This window comes from Haliotis rufescens, unplaced genomic scaffold (genome assembly GCF_023055435.1).
Source record: "Haliotis rufescens isolate VD_foot unplaced genomic scaffold, xgHalRufe1.0.p SCAF_20, whole genome shotgun sequence".
NCBI lineage: Eukaryota > Metazoa > Mollusca > Gastropoda > Lepetellida > Haliotidae > Haliotis > Haliotis rufescens.
In genome coordinates, this window is record NW_025963891.1 from 11,322,033 (window position 1) to 11,342,935 (window position 20,903).

The 20,903-nt window shown below is 41.2% G+C and overlaps 1 protein-coding gene across 3 annotated transcripts; it reads left to right on the top strand.

Annotated features, from left to right (window-relative positions):
* The first annotated feature begins 169 nt into the window (after positions 1-169).
* On the top strand, positions 170-20,891 carry LOC124131367 (coiled-coil domain-containing protein 57-like). Of its 3 annotated transcripts, none has more exons than XM_046494615.2 (22): positions 170-351; positions 2,187-2,345; positions 2,859-3,013; positions 3,514-3,682; positions 4,302-4,423; positions 4,583-4,671; positions 5,130-5,287; positions 5,596-5,670; positions 6,018-6,218; positions 6,810-6,968; positions 8,097-8,259; positions 11,407-11,541; positions 12,859-13,021; positions 13,927-14,112; positions 15,151-15,251; positions 15,671-15,871; positions 16,006-16,065; positions 17,194-17,431; positions 18,161-18,318; positions 19,160-19,259; positions 19,673-19,864; positions 20,209-20,891. In XM_046494615.2, exons 2-22 carry the CDS (start codon positions 2,266-2,268, stop codon positions 20,412-20,414), a joined length of 3,111 nt encoding a protein of 1,036 aa, XP_046350571.2. In that variant the 5' UTR covers positions 170-351; positions 2,187-2,265; the 3' UTR covers positions 20,415-20,891. The 3 variants fall into 3 exon arrangements, with proteins under 3 accessions (XP_046350571.2, XP_046350563.2, XP_046350579.2); XM_046494607.2 differs by having other exon boundaries at positions 170-347; XM_046494623.2 differs by having other exon boundaries at positions 170-347; positions 18,164-18,318.
* Positions 20,892-20,903: the final 12 nt, after the last annotated feature.

The following is a 20,903-nucleotide window of genomic DNA, read 5'->3' on the forward strand; positions in this document are numbered from 1 at the left end:
AAATGCTCCGGCAATTTTTAGTTACGAGGTTATATCAACTTGCTACCTTTCTGTATCAGCAGACGTCAAACAAAACTGGGAATGGTCTAACCAGAACTATCAGGTTACAGCGCACAAATGCGACAAAATGAAACGTCGCGGATACAGTCAAACTTTACAGTATGCCGCAAACCGTTCTTCCTCTAAATGAAAACGAGGCAGGCGGTGAATTTGTTTATTGGGCACCTGTCAATTTCTGTTTCATTGAGCAGATGATGAGGTTTCCCGAGATAATGATACAGATGTGTTTAGTAATGGACAATACCACAGAAGAAACATGATTTAGACTATGCACACGCCATTCTTTCGTAAGTGAGTAATGTCACCACGAACAAAATGATTTAAAGTCATGAAGTCCAGTCAACATGCATGGACATGTTAAAATGTTGTCTGTTCGGAGTGGATACCGTTGGAGTAACATCTGCTGTTAAAGCAAGTAAAACATAGAAAATATGTTGCCTGGTCTATACTACTCAACATAACACTTGTAATCCCAACAAAATCATTTTAATACTTCTAGTCAAGGTTGTGATTTTTTTCAATATGGTTACAGTAGTCAAGAGCCGTGATGGGGTCCGACAGTCAAGACATGACCCTACATCACACCATGTAGGGCCATATCTTGACTGAAGAGGGTCAGTCTGGTAGCCTAGTGGTTAAAGCGTTCGCTCGTCACGCCGAAGACCCGGGTTCGAATCCCGACATGGGTGCAATGCGTGAAGCCCATTTCTGGTGTCCCCCGCCGTGATATTGCTGGAATATTGCTAAAAGCGGCCTAAAACCAAACTCACTCACTCACTTGACTGTAGGAACACATTGTAGCTAGGGTTATGGGCAGGAGTTTCAGCAAACTATTAGAGGAATGCACATTAACGGGCTGAAGCTTTCAACTTCAAGAACTTCAAGAACAAATGCAAAAATGACAGTTCAATTCCCTACCTTCCCCATATAATTGATGACCAGTCCACTACTCAACGTCCTCCAGCTATATATGTGGACAGACTTGTACCGTGGAGAGCCAGAGAGCTTTCTGTGATAATGATCGTAAAAATTGTATTTACTGACTTTATGGTTGTCCCAGTCATCTTAGGTGCTATATAGGGTATAACTGATATACAGGACTATTGCAATACCGCCATTAACAATAACCGCATCGCAATACAACCCTTGCGTATTGATATTTTCCAATAATTCTTGGACTGGGTTCCTATCTAAACCATGTGAACAGCACACGCTTCATGCTGTTGACATTAACATTCCATATTGATGATGTAATAGGTAGTCTCATTTATCCATACTACCCATCTTGTAGTTGATGCCTGGATTATTGAGTGAAGAAGTACCATTTAAACAGTACAAATATATATAATGTGGGCCCATATACAGCTGTTTAGATTAATATTCCATGATATTGATGACGTAATTGGTAGTCTCGTTTATCCATACTACTCATCTTGTAATATGAGGCCTGGATTATTGAATGAAGAAGTACCATTTGAACAGTACAATATATATAATGTGGGCCCGTATTAAAGGTTCTCTGTATTGCAATATTTTGCAGAATATATTGCAATATGATTAATGTGCCAAAAGCTAACCCTAGTACTATGATGTGCTGTGCAGAGTTGAGTATCTTATACATGCCATAAATCTATGTCCGTGGGTTCAAATACCAACTTCACTCTGAATGTATTTCTAAGTTTGTCAGCACCATACCCAGATGCTCCTGGATTTCACCAAAATCTGTATACACCTAATACCTGCATCACTTCAGGCTCCCTCCCTCATCAAGCTAACGTGATATAACTGGACTACTTTTTAAATTAGCCTTAATCCAAACATACTCACTCACTGACACCACAGGTATCTGGATTTATTAAATTATTTAATTATAGTCTGTCATGAAATAGGTTGATTATTCCTGATTACTGCAGCGTAAAGTAACATTCACTCACTCATTCACATACTTGGACATGGACATGGGCCCAGTGGTGTAAGGGGGAGCAGTTCTCTTTGCAGAGTGGTCTCCCTTTCAGGATCCGATGATTCCCTGTTTTGCCCTACCTATGTTCCTTGGTTTATCAGCACCATACCCATGTTGGTGGGTTTGATCAAAGTAGTAAATATCTCTGTGTACGTCACTTCAGGATTCCTCCTCCATGAAGCTGACCTGCTGTGATATAACTGACAGTTGATACATGACGCAACACATGTGAAAAGCACAAGATGGCTGACCAGGACCCAGCGTCGTGGAGAGAGTTGGCAGAGCAGAAAGAGAGGGAGTGGAAGGAAGCATCTCAGAAGAGGCTTGTCTTTGTCATCTGTATCAAATGATCCTATTTCCAGGATAACCTTTAATTGCTTCTCACGCTGAGTAATGATCTGTGGCGCAAGAGAAATACTAATGCTTTCTTGTAATGTGAAAATAGTATGATGCACGTCTCCTCCCTCCCTGTACCTTAGGGGCGGTCAGGTAGCCTAGTGGTTGAACTGTTCACTCTTCACGCCAAAGAACCAGGTTTGATTCCCGGAAATGGGTACATTGTGTGAAGCCCATTTCTGGTGTCCCCCACCGTGATATTGCTGGAAAATTGCTAAAAGCGGGGTAAAACCATACTCACTCCTTGTACCTTGAGACAGCATTTTCCATATCTATATGATAGCAAACCCAGCATTTTTTACACTTGTAGACAATGAAAAGTCAAAACAAGTCTGCAAAGTTTTTCATTCAACAAAAAAGGGTCCACTTGGGCCCTAGCCAGGTGTGATGATATTGAATTGTATCCTGAAGCTTTATTTACACTTGCATGTATTTGTAGAGTGGAGTCCCTTGAAAGGGCTTGTAGAGAGAAGGAGCAGGCTCTGGCCACCGAGAGGACGAAACTGACGAAGCTGAAGGAGGACTTCAAGTACAACCTGAAGCTGCTGGAAGAGAGGGACCAGGAGCTTCAAGCCTATGATGCCAACTTCACAGGTGAGTCCCATGTCATACAGGTGTGTCCATGTCATAAAGGTGTGTCCCATGTCATACAGGTGTGTCCCATGTCATACAGGTGTGTCCCACATCATAAAGGTGTGTCCCATGTCATACAGGTGTGTCCCATATCATATAAGTGTGTCCCATGTCATACAGGTGTGTCCCATATCATACAGGTGTGTCCCATGTCATACAGGTGTGTCCCACATCATACAGGTGTGTCCCACATCATACAGGTGTGTCCCATGTCATACAGGTGTGTCATACAGGTGTGTCCAATGTCATACAGGTGTGTCATACAGGTGTGTCATACAGGTGTGTCCAATGTTCCATCTGTCATGCAGGTGTTTCCCATAGCAGGAGCAGTGTTCGAAATGTGTAATAGGTGTGTGGAAGTCATAAACAGGTCATATGAGATTAGATCACTTGGGAGGGGGGTCCGCCTAATATTTTAGCAATCCTAATATTGGCTAACCACTTTGTTCTTTTGATCCCAGAACTCCGAGCCCACTTAAGTACGAAGACTGCGGAAGTGAGTGAGTTGAAGATCCGTCTTGACGACATGAAGAAGGCGACTCAGCGAGAGACACAGGCCATGGTGGAGCTGCAGGCGCACTACCAGCACCGACTCCGGGAGAGACAGACGGAGGTGGACACCTTCAAGACGTGAGTTCACTACTGGACAAGATGAAAGTCCTCTGATTTGTTGTCATGGGAACACTGACATAATATGCTCCATGTATTGTTTTCGTAGGTGAGGGAAGCATTATTGGCTACTGATAAAAGATAACATGGAATACCCATTTGTTATATTAATGAATCTTGATTTAGATATTATTATACTTCGCTCAAAACAGTCCTCACTCATCCTCAACTTATTGATCAATATTTATATATATTTAGCAGGTGGGGGCATGGTTTCACATGCCGGTGTTTACATAACATTGTGAGACACCTTCATTACACTCTCATATTATAGCACAGGGAATGAGATATCACTGTAAGAAACTTGCTGTATCTGACTTGTAGAATAGGCTTTTCAAGAGTTTAAAAGGCTGTTGAATGTTTTACTGATTAAAGTAATGGAGCAAGGTATTGCATCTTGCAATGGGAGAGTTAAGAGCAGACTCTCCCTTTCATGAATTTGGAGATCAGCAATGTAAAAAGCAGGCCGATTACAGATGATCACTATGGGTGAAATATCAACCCTGACTGACAGCTTATTGCAAAAGAAGTGATTGGTTAGACATGACGTGACACTTTAAGGATGACTCTGTTCTGGCAGAACTAAGGCTACAGAGCTGGACAAGGAGAGGGTGGAGTTTGAGACATTCAGGAGGAAACTGCAGCTGAGACTGAAGGAAGTGGAGGAAGAACTGGATACCCAGAAGAGAGAACTGTCCACAGGTGGGTGGGTCAGTGAGTGAAATATGTCACTCATCATCAGGATTGGAGTATTTTCAATGAAAAACATGTGAAATATGCAGGATATTGTGAAACCCTGTGTGTTACACCAAACTCACTGCTATTCTTGCCACTTTTCAAGTTAATTTGCTTATTTTCTAGGGTTTGAAGAGGCACTTAAAAGGCGAGAACATGAATTCCGTGTAAAAGCAGATGAAATGGGGGCCAAAGTTTTGGAGTATGAGCTCAAGGTAGGTCATCTGTTCAAGAGAAGTTACCAATTTCTCAAATGATAGTATCTCTGTTATTTATTACCTGACAGGGGCACCCAGATTATGTTTCTAGGTTTGTCAGCACCATATCCTTGCTCGTGGGTTTCACTTCAGGCTTCCTTCCCTCCCACAACACACACACGAAGCTGACATGCCATGATATAACTGGCATTTAACCAAACACACCATTACATGACAATGGTTTCTAAGAATGGTTTTGTTTCAATGTATTTTTATAATAGACTGTGCAATCATGTCTTGACTCAGTATTCTGTGACTGATTTTGAAGTCTGCCATGAAATACATTTTACCAGAGAATGTGATATGCATGTGTCTAGCCATGCACATAGTTCCGCTTCAATACGGTCAATAGCTTGTGACCACTTTCAAGATGTCAGTTGTTTTTATGGCATTTTCATAAAGTGATGGTTTCTCAGGCAAAGCTGTTAGACAAGGAGCTTGAGATGATGAAGTCATCCCGGAACAAGCAGAGCGAGCAGTGCAAGGAATCCGAGTCCCAGACGAGGCAGCTGGAGAAGGCTGTGAAGGAGAGGGACTGGGCCATCAAGGACGTCACAGTCATGAAGAACGCAAGGTGAGTGAGTGCTGACAGAAGGCTGCATAGGCAAATAAAGGCACTACTGTGAGCCTAAAATGTGGAGTTTAGAAGGGACCTGGGAAATGAGATATTCTTCTTTATTCACCAATACAATATTTGATGTACCCCATGTCAAACCACATAAGAAATTGTGACTATGTTTTTACACATAAGAAATTTGCAAGCTTTGGTGCTTATTGGACATGTTGAAGACTACCTGAACTGAAAACTGCATAAATCTATGAAAATGGTAATGTTGTACTTGTAGAGAGTTGCCACTGTTTTATAGGTGCTACATATTTCAGAATATCTGAGCTGGAGACCAAGCTACGTGAGACCGAGACGGGGATCGCCAGGTTACAGGTGGACTTCCAGCGCAAGTAATGACATATAATTACTCTAGTGGAAGAACACAACATGTTTCACAGAACATATACCAGCAGGCATCTGAAATCAGGGGTATGCAACACACAAATGTGAAAACACAGAACAAATATATACTGCATTCATAATATTCATAGTACCTACAGCGTATCAAGACCCTCACATTTCCTGCAAGGACCCTTCAAATTAATTAGTAGGGTCTTCTGGACCCCCACTTTTGTACATCTAGGTGAAATCCTGCCACATATTGTAACATTTTATGCCTGTTATTTCCAACATATGCATCTTGTCTGCAACATGTGAGACATGGGGACAAGAAAATAACATGGGCATATTACTGCAGATTTTCCGAGATGGACTTGATGATGCGTGAGAAGGAAGCTGCCCTTGGCAAGGTGAAGGACGCATGTGTTGAGCGCGAGGAGAAGCTACAGACCAATGTCCGTGAGCTGCAGTCGCAGCTGGAGACCCAGCAGATCGAGATCCGACGGCTGGAGTGGCAGAACCAGGACCTCGGCAAGGACAAGGAGGTCCAAATCACCAAGTAGGAGGCTGCTGTAGTATCAGTGTAGTGTTCAGCGTACCAAAACCTGCAGTTACATCTCATGTAGATGTTACTCTTGACAAAACTGTTATAAATGTTTCGAATAGAGGCTATAGTCACACATTGATAATAGTTATGTCTTGGAAGAATATGTAGAAAAATGTTTGTCACACCGCATCACATCACCAACTGTCACACAACATAAGGAAATAAGAAACACTAGACCATACCTGATCGTGACTATGTTATTGCAAATTGTGGGTTGGGTTTTAAAATGTTAGATTGCCAACTTTACTCAACGAGCGAGAATAGGGGCTGGGCTAACGCTCAAAGATAGACCTGTACTTGCAACACTACGGTATATTTCTGAGTTAGCAAAATGACTGAACTAGGTAAAAATAGTTTCCTGGACCCATATTAGTACAATGTCACAATTGAGCTGTACAGTCAGTGGATGTTGTTGAGGAGTGCTCCTGTGTATGTGTGTTGCTGGATGCTGATGTGGAGGCCAGGCAGTTCCCACACTGAGACAGGTTACTCCGTCATTTATCACACTCTCATGCACTTGAAAAATCTCTGTTTATATTTCAGACTCCGTGAAGAACTGGAGAATCAACAGGACAAGTGGGAGCGCCACCTGGGGGAGATGTCCCACAGTCAGGTGGCGCGAGATGTGGAATTGGAGGCCCTGAGAGAGAGGGAGGGCAAGTTCCAGGTCGAGCTGCAGCAGAAGAAACACGACATTGACAGGTAGGATATACAAACTGGACATCATCTGTAGTAGGCTTCATCCTACAGTGGAATCATTGCTTTCTGTTTGCCTCATGTTGGTAAAACTGGTATATATACCAGGTGTTATGATATAACCATCTCCTGGATGAGCGCGGTCATTCTGAGAGCCTACAAGGCATGAGGGCGGGATCCACCATCAGCATCCAACCCTCACAAAGTCAGAGTATAACATCTACCCTAGTGCTTCATTGGAACTGCACCAACCTGACGACCATGGAAGGTTGTTTCTGGAGATCGGACACCGCTCTTGCTAATCCCTATCTCAGAGATAGATGTTGCTGAAATTCACCAATCTGGACCATTAGTAGTCACACAACAACTGACAGTGCCTGCTGGAAGATAGACTACAGAACACTCCCCCATTATCACACAGACTTGTCCATGACAGTTTACTGTCCCATAACCAACAACCACAAGTCCCATGTCCCCTGTTTTACAGTGTAGTTCAGAACATGAATGAAAACGATTGTGCTAAGCCTAGGACCTTCTTAACACTGTAATCGTTTTAAGTAAGCGGGAATACATTTCTTAGAACTCTTTACTAAAGCAACAAAATCTATTAGATTTACTCCTCTCTTTCTCAAGGAGGAAGTGGTACCCAATAAGGACATAAGAAGATTTAAGTTATTGAACAGATTTTGATTTGAATCACGCCAACAGGTGGAACTCACCACCTACAGTGGGATTCAAGCAATTTATATGAGTCAGGATGAAATAAAATATGTAGTTCTTCGAGTTAAAATATAATATTCATACGCTAAAGTGCCCACTAGCCATCCCCTTTTCCACCTCGTACATGTTTAGGTAAGGGAAAGAAGAGAGTGACGAGTATATCGGCTTGGTCACGTGTTTCTGGTGCGCATGAGCAGTCCCGGCTTGTGTTCTGTGTTTTGTGTTCTCTAGCACACAGATCAGGAAGTTTCCACTATCTTTCGGAAATGTGTTAAGATAGCCAATTGGTATGAGTCAGGATAAGTATAAATGATAGTTTCACTGTCAAAAATACATATTTTTTGGATAAAACAACGAGTCCTACTGACGGACTAGTGACCGTGTCTATCCCTGTATAACTGGTTCTCCTTGTAGGTACAAGAGGGACCTGAGCCAGGCAGCTGAGAGAGAGGCGAGTCTGGAGAGAGGCAAGGCACAGCTGGAGCTAGACTGGCAGAGGAGGCTGGAGGATACAGACAGACATCAGTATGAAAGATCCGAGGACCTCATCAAAAAGCTCACCTCTGCCCGAGATCAGGTAGGTGAATAACCAGTCTGAAGACCTTATTGGGAAGCTCACATCGGCTTGGGAGAAACAGTAGGTCCGAGGACCTCATCAAGATGCTCACATCGGCTTCGAATCAGGTAGGTGAAATAGCCAGTCTGTGGACCTCATCAATAACCTCACCTCCTTGGATCAAGGAATGAAGCTCAAAGTTGTAACATGTTAAATCAGACATCAGCATGGAATCAGGTCATCAGCAGAGGTTAGACTTAAAGGGGCACTGATCTAACGCAATTCCCCTTGACTGGTTGTTGCCTTTGTTATTGTTTTTTCCCAGTGAATACCTGGATGTATAGCAGAAATCTAGACTAGTTCGCGACCTCTGCTGTGCCATTCGTAAGCGCATTAGTCACTTTTATGGGTAGTAATAAGGGCGTATGTTCACATTGATCAACAAAATGAAATACAGTTTTCGAGATAATAAGGAAATGTAGGTATCTTTGTGAGTAGCATCGGTAATGGTGACGAAGTTTTGATAAGTCACTTGCTTGGTAATTTTGCGATTTACGTTTACACTTTTTTGACTTGCAACACAAAGTATATATTTCACCTGAGCATATGTTTTTTTTATAGTGTGTATAATTTTTTACTGTCAAATGTGTAACAAATTTAATAAACGTCTAAATATTCGGTTATTTTACAAATTGACTGAAAAACATTTCCATCTGTATTATTATGACAACGAATTCCAAACATTTTGATGTTTAATGTCATCACCAAGAGACTGAAAATGTAACGTTGAAAAGTACATTTCGAAGTTGTTTGGCTTTTAATCCTACATAATAATCTGTTGTGATGTTTGTAGGCCCTTTTGATCGTCTTGATCAATCTGGACAGATTTTTTAGTCAAAATGACTGAAATATTTACACATTTTATAAATTGCCTGTGAGAATCACATTTTACAAATTGACGGTAATATATACACGCTTACAAAGGAAAAGACCTGTGACAACAACGTCTATCGCGTATTGAAGAATTTCCCAACCAAGACGTAGAGAAACAAGAACGAATCGGTTCAAATGAAGGAAAACAAAATGCAGATATCATAATTACAACCTACCAAATTTATGTGTATAAGTTTTAGGCAGCTTCCTTGTTCGAGGAATGTATCCGTGAATATCCACACAAAGGAACAATATTCCACTCGTCTGCAGCTGTACAAAGAAACTTATTCGATGTCACGTGTCTTAGTAACAATCAAATATTTTAAAAGATATATATCGTTTCGGGATATTATAACCTGTGTTCGTTTCTCAACTGATCGCTTGGATTGTTTCAGGTGTTTTACATAGGTGTCAAGTCTCAATGGTCGGCTGAGAAAGCCCACGTGACAACTATTTTCATAGCGTCCACGGTTCCTAAAAATTCCATTGAGTGATAGATAACAATGATCAATCAATCAACGTATTATCAGTTAACCCTTTGAACAAAGTATGTTGTTGTTACATCGGCACTTCGCGCCATGATATGAGTGTATTCCCTTTGTTTTAGTAAACCTAGACATGTAAACACTCACTCTTGACATATCCACTGTGCAAGATAACAGTGATTAATCAATCAACGTATTTTCTGTTAATCCTTTGATGACTACGAACGATCCGTTGATTTACAAAAAAAGTAAATCAACTGATCATTCATCACTTGCTGGGCTGCCACGTGCATATTACATAACACACATTTCACCTCACTTCAAACCTGGATTTAGATTGAATAATTACCCCAGACACAATAAATGCCAAATGGGAACCTTTGTCAGGTAATAGAAGTGGTGCTACCACTAATTGTACCTGTAATAAATTCATTAACTGAGCATCAAGTGAATGACGACAAATACACAAGTGTAGGGTTATACGAGAAAACGTGGATGACAAGGGAGTAGTAATCGTATTATCGACGCAATCTGAAATCCGAAAATGCTTTCACTGCATGGATACTGTTTTTAGTAATATTTGGGTATTTCCAAATGACGACATCCGATGAGCTCCCTTGTTCTTTTTGTCTGTTTGTTTAGGCTGAAGAAATGAATTAACATGCGCCCTTTGTCGAAATCTTTATAGATCACAGTTAACCAATCAGTGTTCAAAAATGCGTAAAACAAATATTGCCTCCAGCCTCCAAGTTTATTTAGCTGTCCTTGCAGACGGTAGCCCAGTCTCTGGTCACGCTCAGTTGCGTTGCGTATCATCCGGGTACTCACGGGGGAAAAACAATAACAAAGGCAACAACCAGTCCGTTAGATCAGTGCCCCTTTAAATGAGGTTTGAATGAGGTGTACAGGTAGCAGATACTTTCTAGTTTTCACCACCAGAGCGGGTTGCCAGGAATCCTATTTATTGTCAGTCTGTCAGCTAAGGCAATGCCAAAGGGAATTCTCCCAAATGAAGATTTGAAAGAGCAACTAATCATACTGAAACCCAATGAAAATGCAAACTCAACTGTAATTCCAAATTATGTGTTTTTGTGCTCAAGTCCATCTCCAAACACATCAAATGACATTTAAACCAGTACAACAACATTATTATGTTTGATTATCTCATGCCTAATTAATTTGTGGCCATTTGGCGACATATTACAAAAAAGCGAATATTTGTTTTCAAAGTGTTTCAGTATATATTGTTATGGCATAAGTGAGATAAAGAACACAAAATAAATATAAAGAAATTTTTGGTTTACAATATGTAGGTAACATAGGTAAACAAATATCAATGACATTAATGAAACTATGGTTGGTTGGTATTTGAGTGATTGTTGCTATATTTTCAACAATAATGATAATAAATTTAGCTGCTCAAATGTAGGTGTGGGGCGGTCAGGTAGCCTAGTGGTTAAAGCGGTCGCTTTGTCGCACCAATGACCCGGGTTCGATTCCTGACATGGGCACAATGTGTGAAGCCCATTTCTGGTGTCCCCCGCCATGATATTGCTGGAATATTGCTAAAAGCGGAGTAAAACCTCACTCAATCACATACTCACATAGTGTAGGTGGGTGAGTGAATGTTGTTTAAAGGGTACCAACAGGATAGACAAACCAAGGTTGACATGTTTGAATGAAACTGGCCTGATGGTATGAGTAGTCCAGCATCAGGACCAGGTATGTGATGCCCATGTGGATGTTGCAGGCTGTAGCTGAGGTGAGGGAGAAGTTGCGGGAGATGGAGCAGAGAGACATGCTGATAAACACTCTACAGCGGGACCGAAACATCGCCATGGCAACCCTAAAACACCATGGAATTCCTATCAACAAGAACATTAATGTAATATCAAATACTTTCGACTTTTCATCTTTTATACTTTTCATACTTTCTGCTTTGTCTGTTTCTGTTTTTATTTTTATTTGATAATCCTAACTCTGTAAACATTCTACTTGACCAGTGGCCATTTATTTTTACTTTGACCCGTATGATTAATCAAATCAGCTAAATATAATTATGAGCTAATTTTAAATGTTTGTCTTAGAGGATCTGTCACCACAAGTCATGCAGCCTATGGCTACTCTATAAATTCAACTGGCAAAAAAATGAGAAACTGAGTTGGTTCTGGTCCATGCCTTTTGTATGCTGGCTTTGTCTTCAGGCAATGTGTGGTTAAATCATGTTGGCCTTAACACTGTCACACTTAATCAATTTGAACTGTCATTTCAAGGGAAATTAGTTTACGTAGGATATGTCTACAATTTGGATATAGAGATTACTACACAAGTGTCTGTCAGATACCATATATCTTACAAAGAGTTGTATATGATGGGCACAGGTGGAGTAATCTGTTTCTGACACCTTAATATCGCTGTATTTTAGCATCGAATTGTTGCATATTTTGTCTGTTCTCATGATTGCAGTGGTACTTTAATACCTAACACATCGGTCATGAGTTATGTCACATAGCTTATTGCTTACTTCTCATACCTAATGTGACCCTCCACAAAAATGTTTTTGCCATATATGTGGATTATCATGGTGATGATGATAATGCTAACGAGATATGATCAAAGAACATGTATTAAATAATGTTTAAACACAAGCATAGGTGAATTCCCCTGAAGCACAGGAAACTTATGATTGAATTACAATCAGTCCGTCATTTTCTGACCTTAGGTCATCACCATGGAGCCAATCACAGACCTTGAATTTGATCTCACACATACATTTGATACCATTTGATACCAGAAGAAATAATTTGACATGTCTATCATCATAAGATATATCCACAAACCAATCTGAAGCATGTTTTAACAATTTACTAACTCACCCGTGAAGATCTGGAGTAGAATAGCTCTTCAGCAACCCATACTTGCCGTAAAAGGCAACTAACGGCATAGGGTGGTCAGGTTCGCTGACTTGGTTGATGCATGTCAATGTATCCCAATTGCGTGGATCGATGCTCATGATGTCAATCACTGGATTGTCTGGTTCAGACTTTTTACAGACCGCCATCATATAGCTGGAATATTGTTGAGTGTGGCGTTACAAACCAACCAACAAACCATGAGAGTACAATTTCAATAATAGATGGTAAGTAACTATGAAGTTAATGACAAGATCAAGTCATGACACGTACACTTGGAACCCTGCCAGGTTGACAGCTCCGTGTTTGAGGAAGAGAGTCGGCATGACCTGCTGCAGCTTCAGGACCAGAACGACAACCTCCGGGAGGTGATACGTCAGATGAGGGAACAGATGGAGGATCTGGGACAGGACCTCCCAACACAGCCAGGCAGCGCTGCTGCTCCCTCCAGAGGTGTGTGGAGCCCAACAAGCCCGAGCTTCAGTTTGATGTTCCTAACATCTTGGTGTATAGTACAAGTTAAACCATTCATGATGTCACGCTATTGTTGTTGCAGTTGATTCTGAGCAAGGAATTCTCTGGCCATTCTTCTGTGTAAAACTGATGCGACTATAGGTCATTATGCAAATTTATAGAAACATGTTTGAGGTCGGAGAAATCACTCGAATGTGTTGATTCCAGGAGTAGATTGTGTCATGATTTCTGCATTACTGAATGCACTCCACAGCCTGGCACTGTTACCAAGCGTCTCTGAACCACTGAATATGTTAGAAATAGTCATGGAAAAAATTTATACCAGTAATTTGTTTTGTTGTGGAATATTAGTGACAGGAAAGTAAATAAAACACAACATTGGACAACAATCATCCCTTTTTCATGTAGCTGTGAGTTTATTATCCCCGGCACGAAGTGGAAGGGGGATATAGGAATGGGTGCTGTCCTTCCGTCTTTCTGTCCATCCGTCTGTCCATCACAAGCAGAAATCCAAAACCATGAAAAATATCTTAACCAAACTTGGCACATAGATGGGTCTAGTGGTGAACCGAGTCCTTGTGATAGTTTAGGATTTTAACCCCAAAAAATGTTGAGTTTTCATAGCAACGACTTTGACTTAGACTGAAAATGGGAGTAGTACTCATTTCAGGAGGGCTAATGCCTTGCAGACAACCAGACATGTCATATTGGCAGGGAATATGAGTATTTCCGGCTTGTTTTGTTATGAACTCTATTGATATAATATCACTGAACACAGATAATACACTGGAGAAGACATGGAAAAGTCGTGGCAGATTGTCAGACTAGTATTGTATGAACCATGTTCTAGGTATAGTGTTGACACTCCATGTTTGATATCTCAGACCATGTGTCGAGTCTGGAGCTGGAGGTCACACAGCTCAAGCAGAAGATGAGGAAGCTCAGGGAGGAACTTGAGGCTCACAAGATGCCCGGGGTCGTGTCACACGCTGACAGTGATGACGTCATGGCCGAGGTGAAGGACAACACTGTCGTCAGGAACCACATCCAGATGCTGAACAATATGCTGGGTAAGAATAGCCGGGGGCACAGAGGGCAGGAACGGAGTTGGGAAAACACAAGTTTGAATGGTATTTCAGTTATATCACGGAATGTCGGTTTAATGTGAGTGGAGAGCCCAATGTGACACAGAATGTTTACGTTTACCACTTCGGTGAAACGCATGAGCTAGGGTATAATTGTGCAAACCAGGGCAAGGATTGAATTTGAGTATATTTGGGATTTGTACCCAATGCTTCCAGCAGATCCTAGCCTGAAATTGTGACATCATAGGTCATTGGGAAACCCCACATTTATTAGAAGTGAGTAGGGTTTTAAGCTGCTTTTAGCAGTATTCCAGCAATATCACAGCGGGGACACAAGAAATGGGCTTCTGTACCCATGTTGGGAATCAAACCCGGGCCTTCAGGGTGATGAGTAAACGCTTTAACCACTAGGCTACCCCAACGCTCAAGATTTGTTAGAAACATGTTGAGACTGTGGGAGGTGTAAAGGGAGTGAGCAGATGGCTGTTTGTAGATGGATATGAAGGACGCAGTCCCCTGATGATACAAGCATGATATACTGGTGCTGTACAAGGACATCCCAGCAGCAAACTGTTTCTAAGTAACTCAAACATAGTTCCTGGAGGCCAATTTGACCGAGTGATGTAAAGAATATTGGTACTGTTCAGGGGTGATATTTAGGGGGAAATGCTAGTATCAATATATCACCACAGAGGAATCACAATGTATTGATATATCAAAAAATTAATAAATCTGTATGTGTATAGATAAAAAATTACCTATGTAGGCCTGCAGTTAATCAATTCAATCCAAAATATGAACTAGGCTTAATTCTTAAATTTCAACCCTTTCATTCTCCATCATAACAATGTTAATCTTAACAAATATAAACGTTTCCGTGGCAGTGAATTGATAATATAGTATCGATAGTCATAAATTTGTATCAATACAGCATTGACATTAAAAATCTACTGATACAATAATTGATAGAAGATGACATCCCTAGTACTTATAGTAGCAACAGTGTCCTCTCTGTATCATCAGGCAGTGTGAGGAGTGAGAAGGTGGAGCTGACGGCCCAGGTCCGCAAGCAGCAGGCTCGAATACAGTACCTGGAGAGTCGGGGGTCTCAGCTGGAGAAGCAGGTGACAACACTCATCAGTACTTCTATACTATCTTCAGTGTGGAGTCCTAAGTATGGGGACTGGGACCCGTTCCACAAAGCAATCCTAGCACTCCCATACTTTACCACAGACTATTTAAAGATGTTCATTTAGTGAGTCCATTTTGTGTCGCATGTAAAACAGCTAGCAAGTATGGTGAGACTTCACTCTGGCCTAGACTCCTTCCGAATCTCCGAATCTGTATAGATGCCTGAATACCTTTCATATGGGTGCCTTGGTTCTTGGATGTGGACAGTTGTTAGATTTGAACCTCTGTTCAGTTCAGTGTGCTCATTTTGTGCCAGATACCGTTACTTGTGATTGTGGGTTTTGAATCCCGAATTACGCTTATTATGTTTCTTGGTTTGTCAGCACCATACAGACTCTGTGTACAATTTCAGCCCCGTCAGAAGCAGGTGGAAATCGATCAGCTGCAGTATGAGGTCAACGCTGGGAAGAGGCGGCATGAGGCCGAGGCGGCAGGGTTGAGGTCACGCGTGTCCGACCTGGAGCAGCAGCTGGTGGAGACACGGAAGGAAGCAGATGAATACTACCGCAGTTCCCTGGAGAGAAACACAGAGGTCACCGCCCTCTCCAATGAGGTCAGATTCCATACCTATGCAATACATTTGTACACTGTTCTTTGTCATTGTCGTATTCCCTTCCTCTTGCATGTTTGCATTCTTACTACTTCCTCCGAATACTTGTTTTCCTGAGAGATGTTTGTTTCTTCCAGTTGTCAGCCATGAAGATGGAGATAAGTGAGAGAAGACCAGTTGTCAACTTCGGGGCACAGGTAGGAGCGTTTAATAGTGTAAATCACCGTCATGTGAACCTGTTGAAACGGGATGCGCTGAACATCTCAGTACAGAGCATCACGACATGTTTTCATGTTCTGTATTCCCATATCCTGGACATATTGAACTGTGATGATTTTGAGGTTTCAAAGCACTGGTATGTTTTTTCCTGAGAACAACCTATCTGGGATGAAATCTAATGAAATATGAGCTCTCAAAACACCAGACCCTTTTCCTCCTAGGAGTGCTGGACATTTATGAACATTTAGTCATGTTTATAGATCATTTGTGTCATTAGACCAGGGTAAGTCATATCTTATAAATTGACGCCTTCCAGTGTTGGCCGAAACATATGATGCAGGATGTCTGTAATGGCACAATAGGTAATATATGAAAAATATGAACCAGTGAAAAACATAGTGAAAATTTTGTGGAGTTAAACCTCGGATTAGTTGCTCTCACAAAAAACATACCAGCATTTTGAAACTAAAACTTCTTTGATGATAGTTGCTAAGCTGTTACATACCCTTTCCGGGCGCTTATAACAATTACTTACAGATTGGTCTTGAAATTGGTCAAGGTGTGCCTATTGGAATGGAGCGCTAATATTAAGACTACAGTACTGACATATACAGTTATCTACCTCCATGTCAGAATGTAGAGATCTGATTGGTCCACATGATCTTGATAAAATACTGTGTAACCTGCCTTGGAGGGTAATCAATTTCTCAGTGGGGCAATAAATCTCTTATACCCCGCTTTGATGCAAAAAGCTGTACACTTTTTCCGAGGCAATGAAAGTCATGTGACATAGCACAAAACAGCTGTTCAAATGAGCTGAAGCTAACAGTTTTGAATTTGTTTTAATTCTTTTACAATATCATATTAAAACATGTCGGTAAGACAGCAGGGTCACTTGGGAGGCTTATGGTATAAACCTAATGCGGGACGAATAAAACTCCATGTACCCCTCATGATGCTGCTACAACTTATTATGCCTACACACATTTGCAGTGTTCATTATCATCCAAGTCATCAAGCAGTACCAACTGTTGCCATGGTAATTTGTTACATTCTTGTCGTACTCTTGTACTAAAGCTACAGTACATCCTTCTGTCTTCATGTAGGAGCTGGTGATCCAGCAGCTCCAGGATGAGATACTGAGACTGAAACAGAAAGGAAGTGGTATCAGATCCACCATGGACACCATGGGAATAATGGAGGACAGACAAGGGGAGACAACTCAAGTGTCGGAGCTTCGAGCCAAGCTGAAGCAGGCAGTGAAACATATCAGTCAGCTGGCCAAGGAAAAACAACAGCTGATTGAAATTGGGAACAGACTGAGGGCAGAGCTTAAGAAATCTGGTACAAATGTCTTCTCCAAACATACCATATATACACTGTACTAATGACAGACAGGAGAAATCACTGATAACATTTTTGTATATAGAGAGAATCTCACCCCAGTGTCTTTTGATATCAAATATAGCAACGTGAGTTGATAAAAGTGGACAAATTCTGAGGCTTCTGGAGTTTTTCCACTTTTATCAACGAGTGTTGATATATTTTATATCAAAAGACACGAGGGTGAGATTTTATTTATCATCCAACATCATTCTTCCAACTGTTTTCAGTTTGTAGACAGTAATAAGCAGTGTCTTAAGTGTTAAAAGTACTGCTAACAGCTTCAGTAGCAGAGCCATTAGTGATGTCATTTGATTGTGACGTCATGGTAACCAATGACGTCACTATGGTCCTCAAAGCATTGTAATGCAATTTCATTGCAGCGATGCATGATCTCACCCAAACGATATCTACTGTGGGAGCCAGTTTTGGATGATAAACAGGAATTTACTTTTTAATTCTTTCTTTCTTTCAGAAAACATCATAATTTCTATATTTTAGTGAGCAAATAGATCAAAACCTACAGTTATGTATTCCACTCAGATTCTAACATTCCAATGGATAACGTAATGGAAGAGTTGTCATGTAGCATGTTTGCAGTGGAATCATTGTTTCGAACATTGTCGAGCTATTTAGACATTTTTCGTATGATCAAAACATCTGATATTTAAAGCTGATTTTTCCATGAAGCAGGTAGCACCCAGTCCCAACCCCCCATCACAGCAGTACGACATGAGACAGTGTCTCCACCTCGATCCAGGCCTCCCATGGAGTCCAGACCCTACTCAGACCAGTATCACAGTAAACTACAACAGCTGGAATCCCTGCAGTACCAGCTCACGAAACAGGTGAGTTGTCTCTACACCCTTTTGGCGGGTTGCAAGGATGTTAAGAGGAGTTAAGGCGGATTGCAGATGTGATGAATGCAACCACAGGACTCTGACTCCATGACAATAACTTACCCAAATGTTTATGATTTGGAGCAAAGAGTTTACCTTTTTTACAAGAAATATTTTTATATAACTGCTGCCTACTAAATCAGTCTGAACAGAGGATGTCCTCAGTCACCAACATGACAGGAGACAATATCAACATGTTCTGATAAATTTGAACAAAATTCAACTTGCATTTATGTGTAATCCAAGGTCAGATGCAGTTAGCCAAATCTGTCATATTAAGTGAGGAGAATGGGGATGTTAAACACAAAGACTAGCATTTTATTTTATCAAGGGACATAACTCTTGTTGGAATGTCTGAAGTATGTTTGAACAGCAACAATCATACAACTAAGATTATGTGTTAAAACATGACCTGAATAACGTGTATCTCAGTCATATTGATCAGGCAAAAGATGAACAAGGGTCTGAACTGGTATGTCTACCCTATTCATTCTCTCACTACCTTGTGTTAGAATTGGACTCCAGCAACCTATGCTGGTCGTAAGAGTCGACCAAATGGATCAGATGGTAAGGGTCTGCAACTTGCTTGCTGGCATGTCATTAGACCCTGACAGCATGGATTGTTGTTCATATTATCAACCACTGGATTATCTGGTCAAGACTCAATTATTTACATGCCACCGTCATATAGCTGGAATATTGCAGAGTGGGACATTCAACAATAAACACACATATTCTTTCACTGATAGGCAGGTTTTGCAGCATCTCTAGGCTGGACTCATTGTTTCAGGAGCTGCAGTATGCCCAGAGGCATGTGGGGCCAGTGATGGAGTCCACAGATAAATCTTTAGACGACATCCCAACACGACATTCAAGTAATCCCCACACAGGTAATATCTTCAAACATTGCAGTCCTCAACTTCAGACCAAGACCATCAGGCTAAATTGTTATTCTAAATTCAGTTTGGACTCTATCAGTCTTGCATTTGCAATATCCGTTGATGTCTGATTCGAACCCAGAAGAAAATATCCACTAAATATGTCTTAAAGGACAGACTAGACTCGCCAATAGAGCAATCATAACAAGTTTAATTGCTTTGTCGGACTACAATTTTGTGATGGATAACTGTTTAGATGTAAACAATTACCCAGATGACTCAAGAGACATTGTAACTGTTTAACACATGGCACCAGTAACAACCTCTAGAAACAGACTCGAAATGGAGCTTAGTCCCTCTTTAACCATAGTGAATCCAAATTCAAGCAATTTTATTTTTCTTGTCAATGCTCTGTGAACCATCAGGACATCTGGAGCAGACGTCCAGTTCCCTGGGGGACACACAGCAGCCCCACCCTCAAGGAGTGACCAGTGACATGAAGCTGCTACTGAGCATGTCGTCTGCAGGGGGAGAGTCGCTGCAGGAGATCTGGAGGATGCTGGACGACAGGCAGAGTCCGGGCATCTTCACACCCAAAACACCTCGCTCCAGAGCTGGTAAGTCTTCAGTGTAGCTACAGATGTGTGAGCCTACTGACTGATGTATTGCAGTTGCTGATAACTGAAGTACATAAAATAACTGAAGGGACTTGATCATAAGTATACATTGGAAAATGTTTTGCATTGTATGAGAACATTAAAGTGAGTGAGTATGGTTTTACACCACCTTTAGGAATGTTCCAGCAATATCGTTGTGGGGGACACTAGAAATGGGCTTCACACATTTTGCCCATGTGGGGAATCGGAACCTGGGTCTTCATTAGAAGTTTTGAATTATTCTTGAAAGTTGTGTTGCTTAGTTAAAATTACAGCTATTTATGCATTTTCACATTTTTTTTAAGATGTTATGAATCCACCATCTCCTAACATCCGTACTTCACCACGTGTAACCAGAGAAAAGGGGCTGAGCATATCTGGAACTAAGACAGACCTCACCAACCGGCTATCACCCGAGAAGAAAACGGTCTCCCATAAAGTGAAGGATCCACGTAGAAGTGCTCCTAAATCAAGGAACTATAACATTCGAGATGACACTTCTGTCAGATGACACTAAACTCGACAGCTGAAATCATTGTTGCCAGCCATCCTGGTCACCTTCCCAACTGGGGCAACTGTTACATTTTGAGTCTTTCACCTGTACATCAGCCGGTTACATAAGGGATGTGTCAGCTTATCTGGCTGAGACGGCTGTAGAGGTACAATCATCTGGCTCCTCTTTGTCCAAAAGGATTGAATGACAAATTCACATCAAATATTTTACAAAAAGGGGTAGAAAACTGTTGTTTTGTGGAAGGTTCTCTCCAGCAACAGGATGTGCAGGATGCCAAGCTATATGCAGGATCTCAAGCTATCCTTTTCATCTACATACAGAAAGGAATGAATATTACCAGTAGTTGTATTCATTACCTCAGCTAAGTGAATTTTCTTCCACTTTAGGGGGGTATGCCTGCAATCTCTTGTTCTGGACTGATGATGCACTTGTATGGATGTTGCACATTGTTACAAATAAAGACAATTTTATGAGGCTCTCCTCTTT

What these genes read in the sequence shown, in the direction of transcription:
- LOC124131367 (XM_046494615.2), top strand. Translation starts at nt 2,266, where the DNA reads ATGGCTGACCAGGACCCAGCGTCGTGGAGAGAGTTGGCAGAGCAGAAA. An exon ending in TTTTGGAGTATGAGCTCAAG is followed by an intron (nt 4,672 to 5,129) that starts GTAGGTCATCTG and finishes ATGGTTTCTCAG; the next exon opens with GCAAAGCTGTTAGACAAGGA. An exon ending in TTCAAGTAATCCCCACACAG is followed by an intron (nt 19,260 to 19,672) that starts GTAATATCTTCA and finishes GTGAACCATCAG; the next exon opens with GACATCTGGAGCAGACGTCC.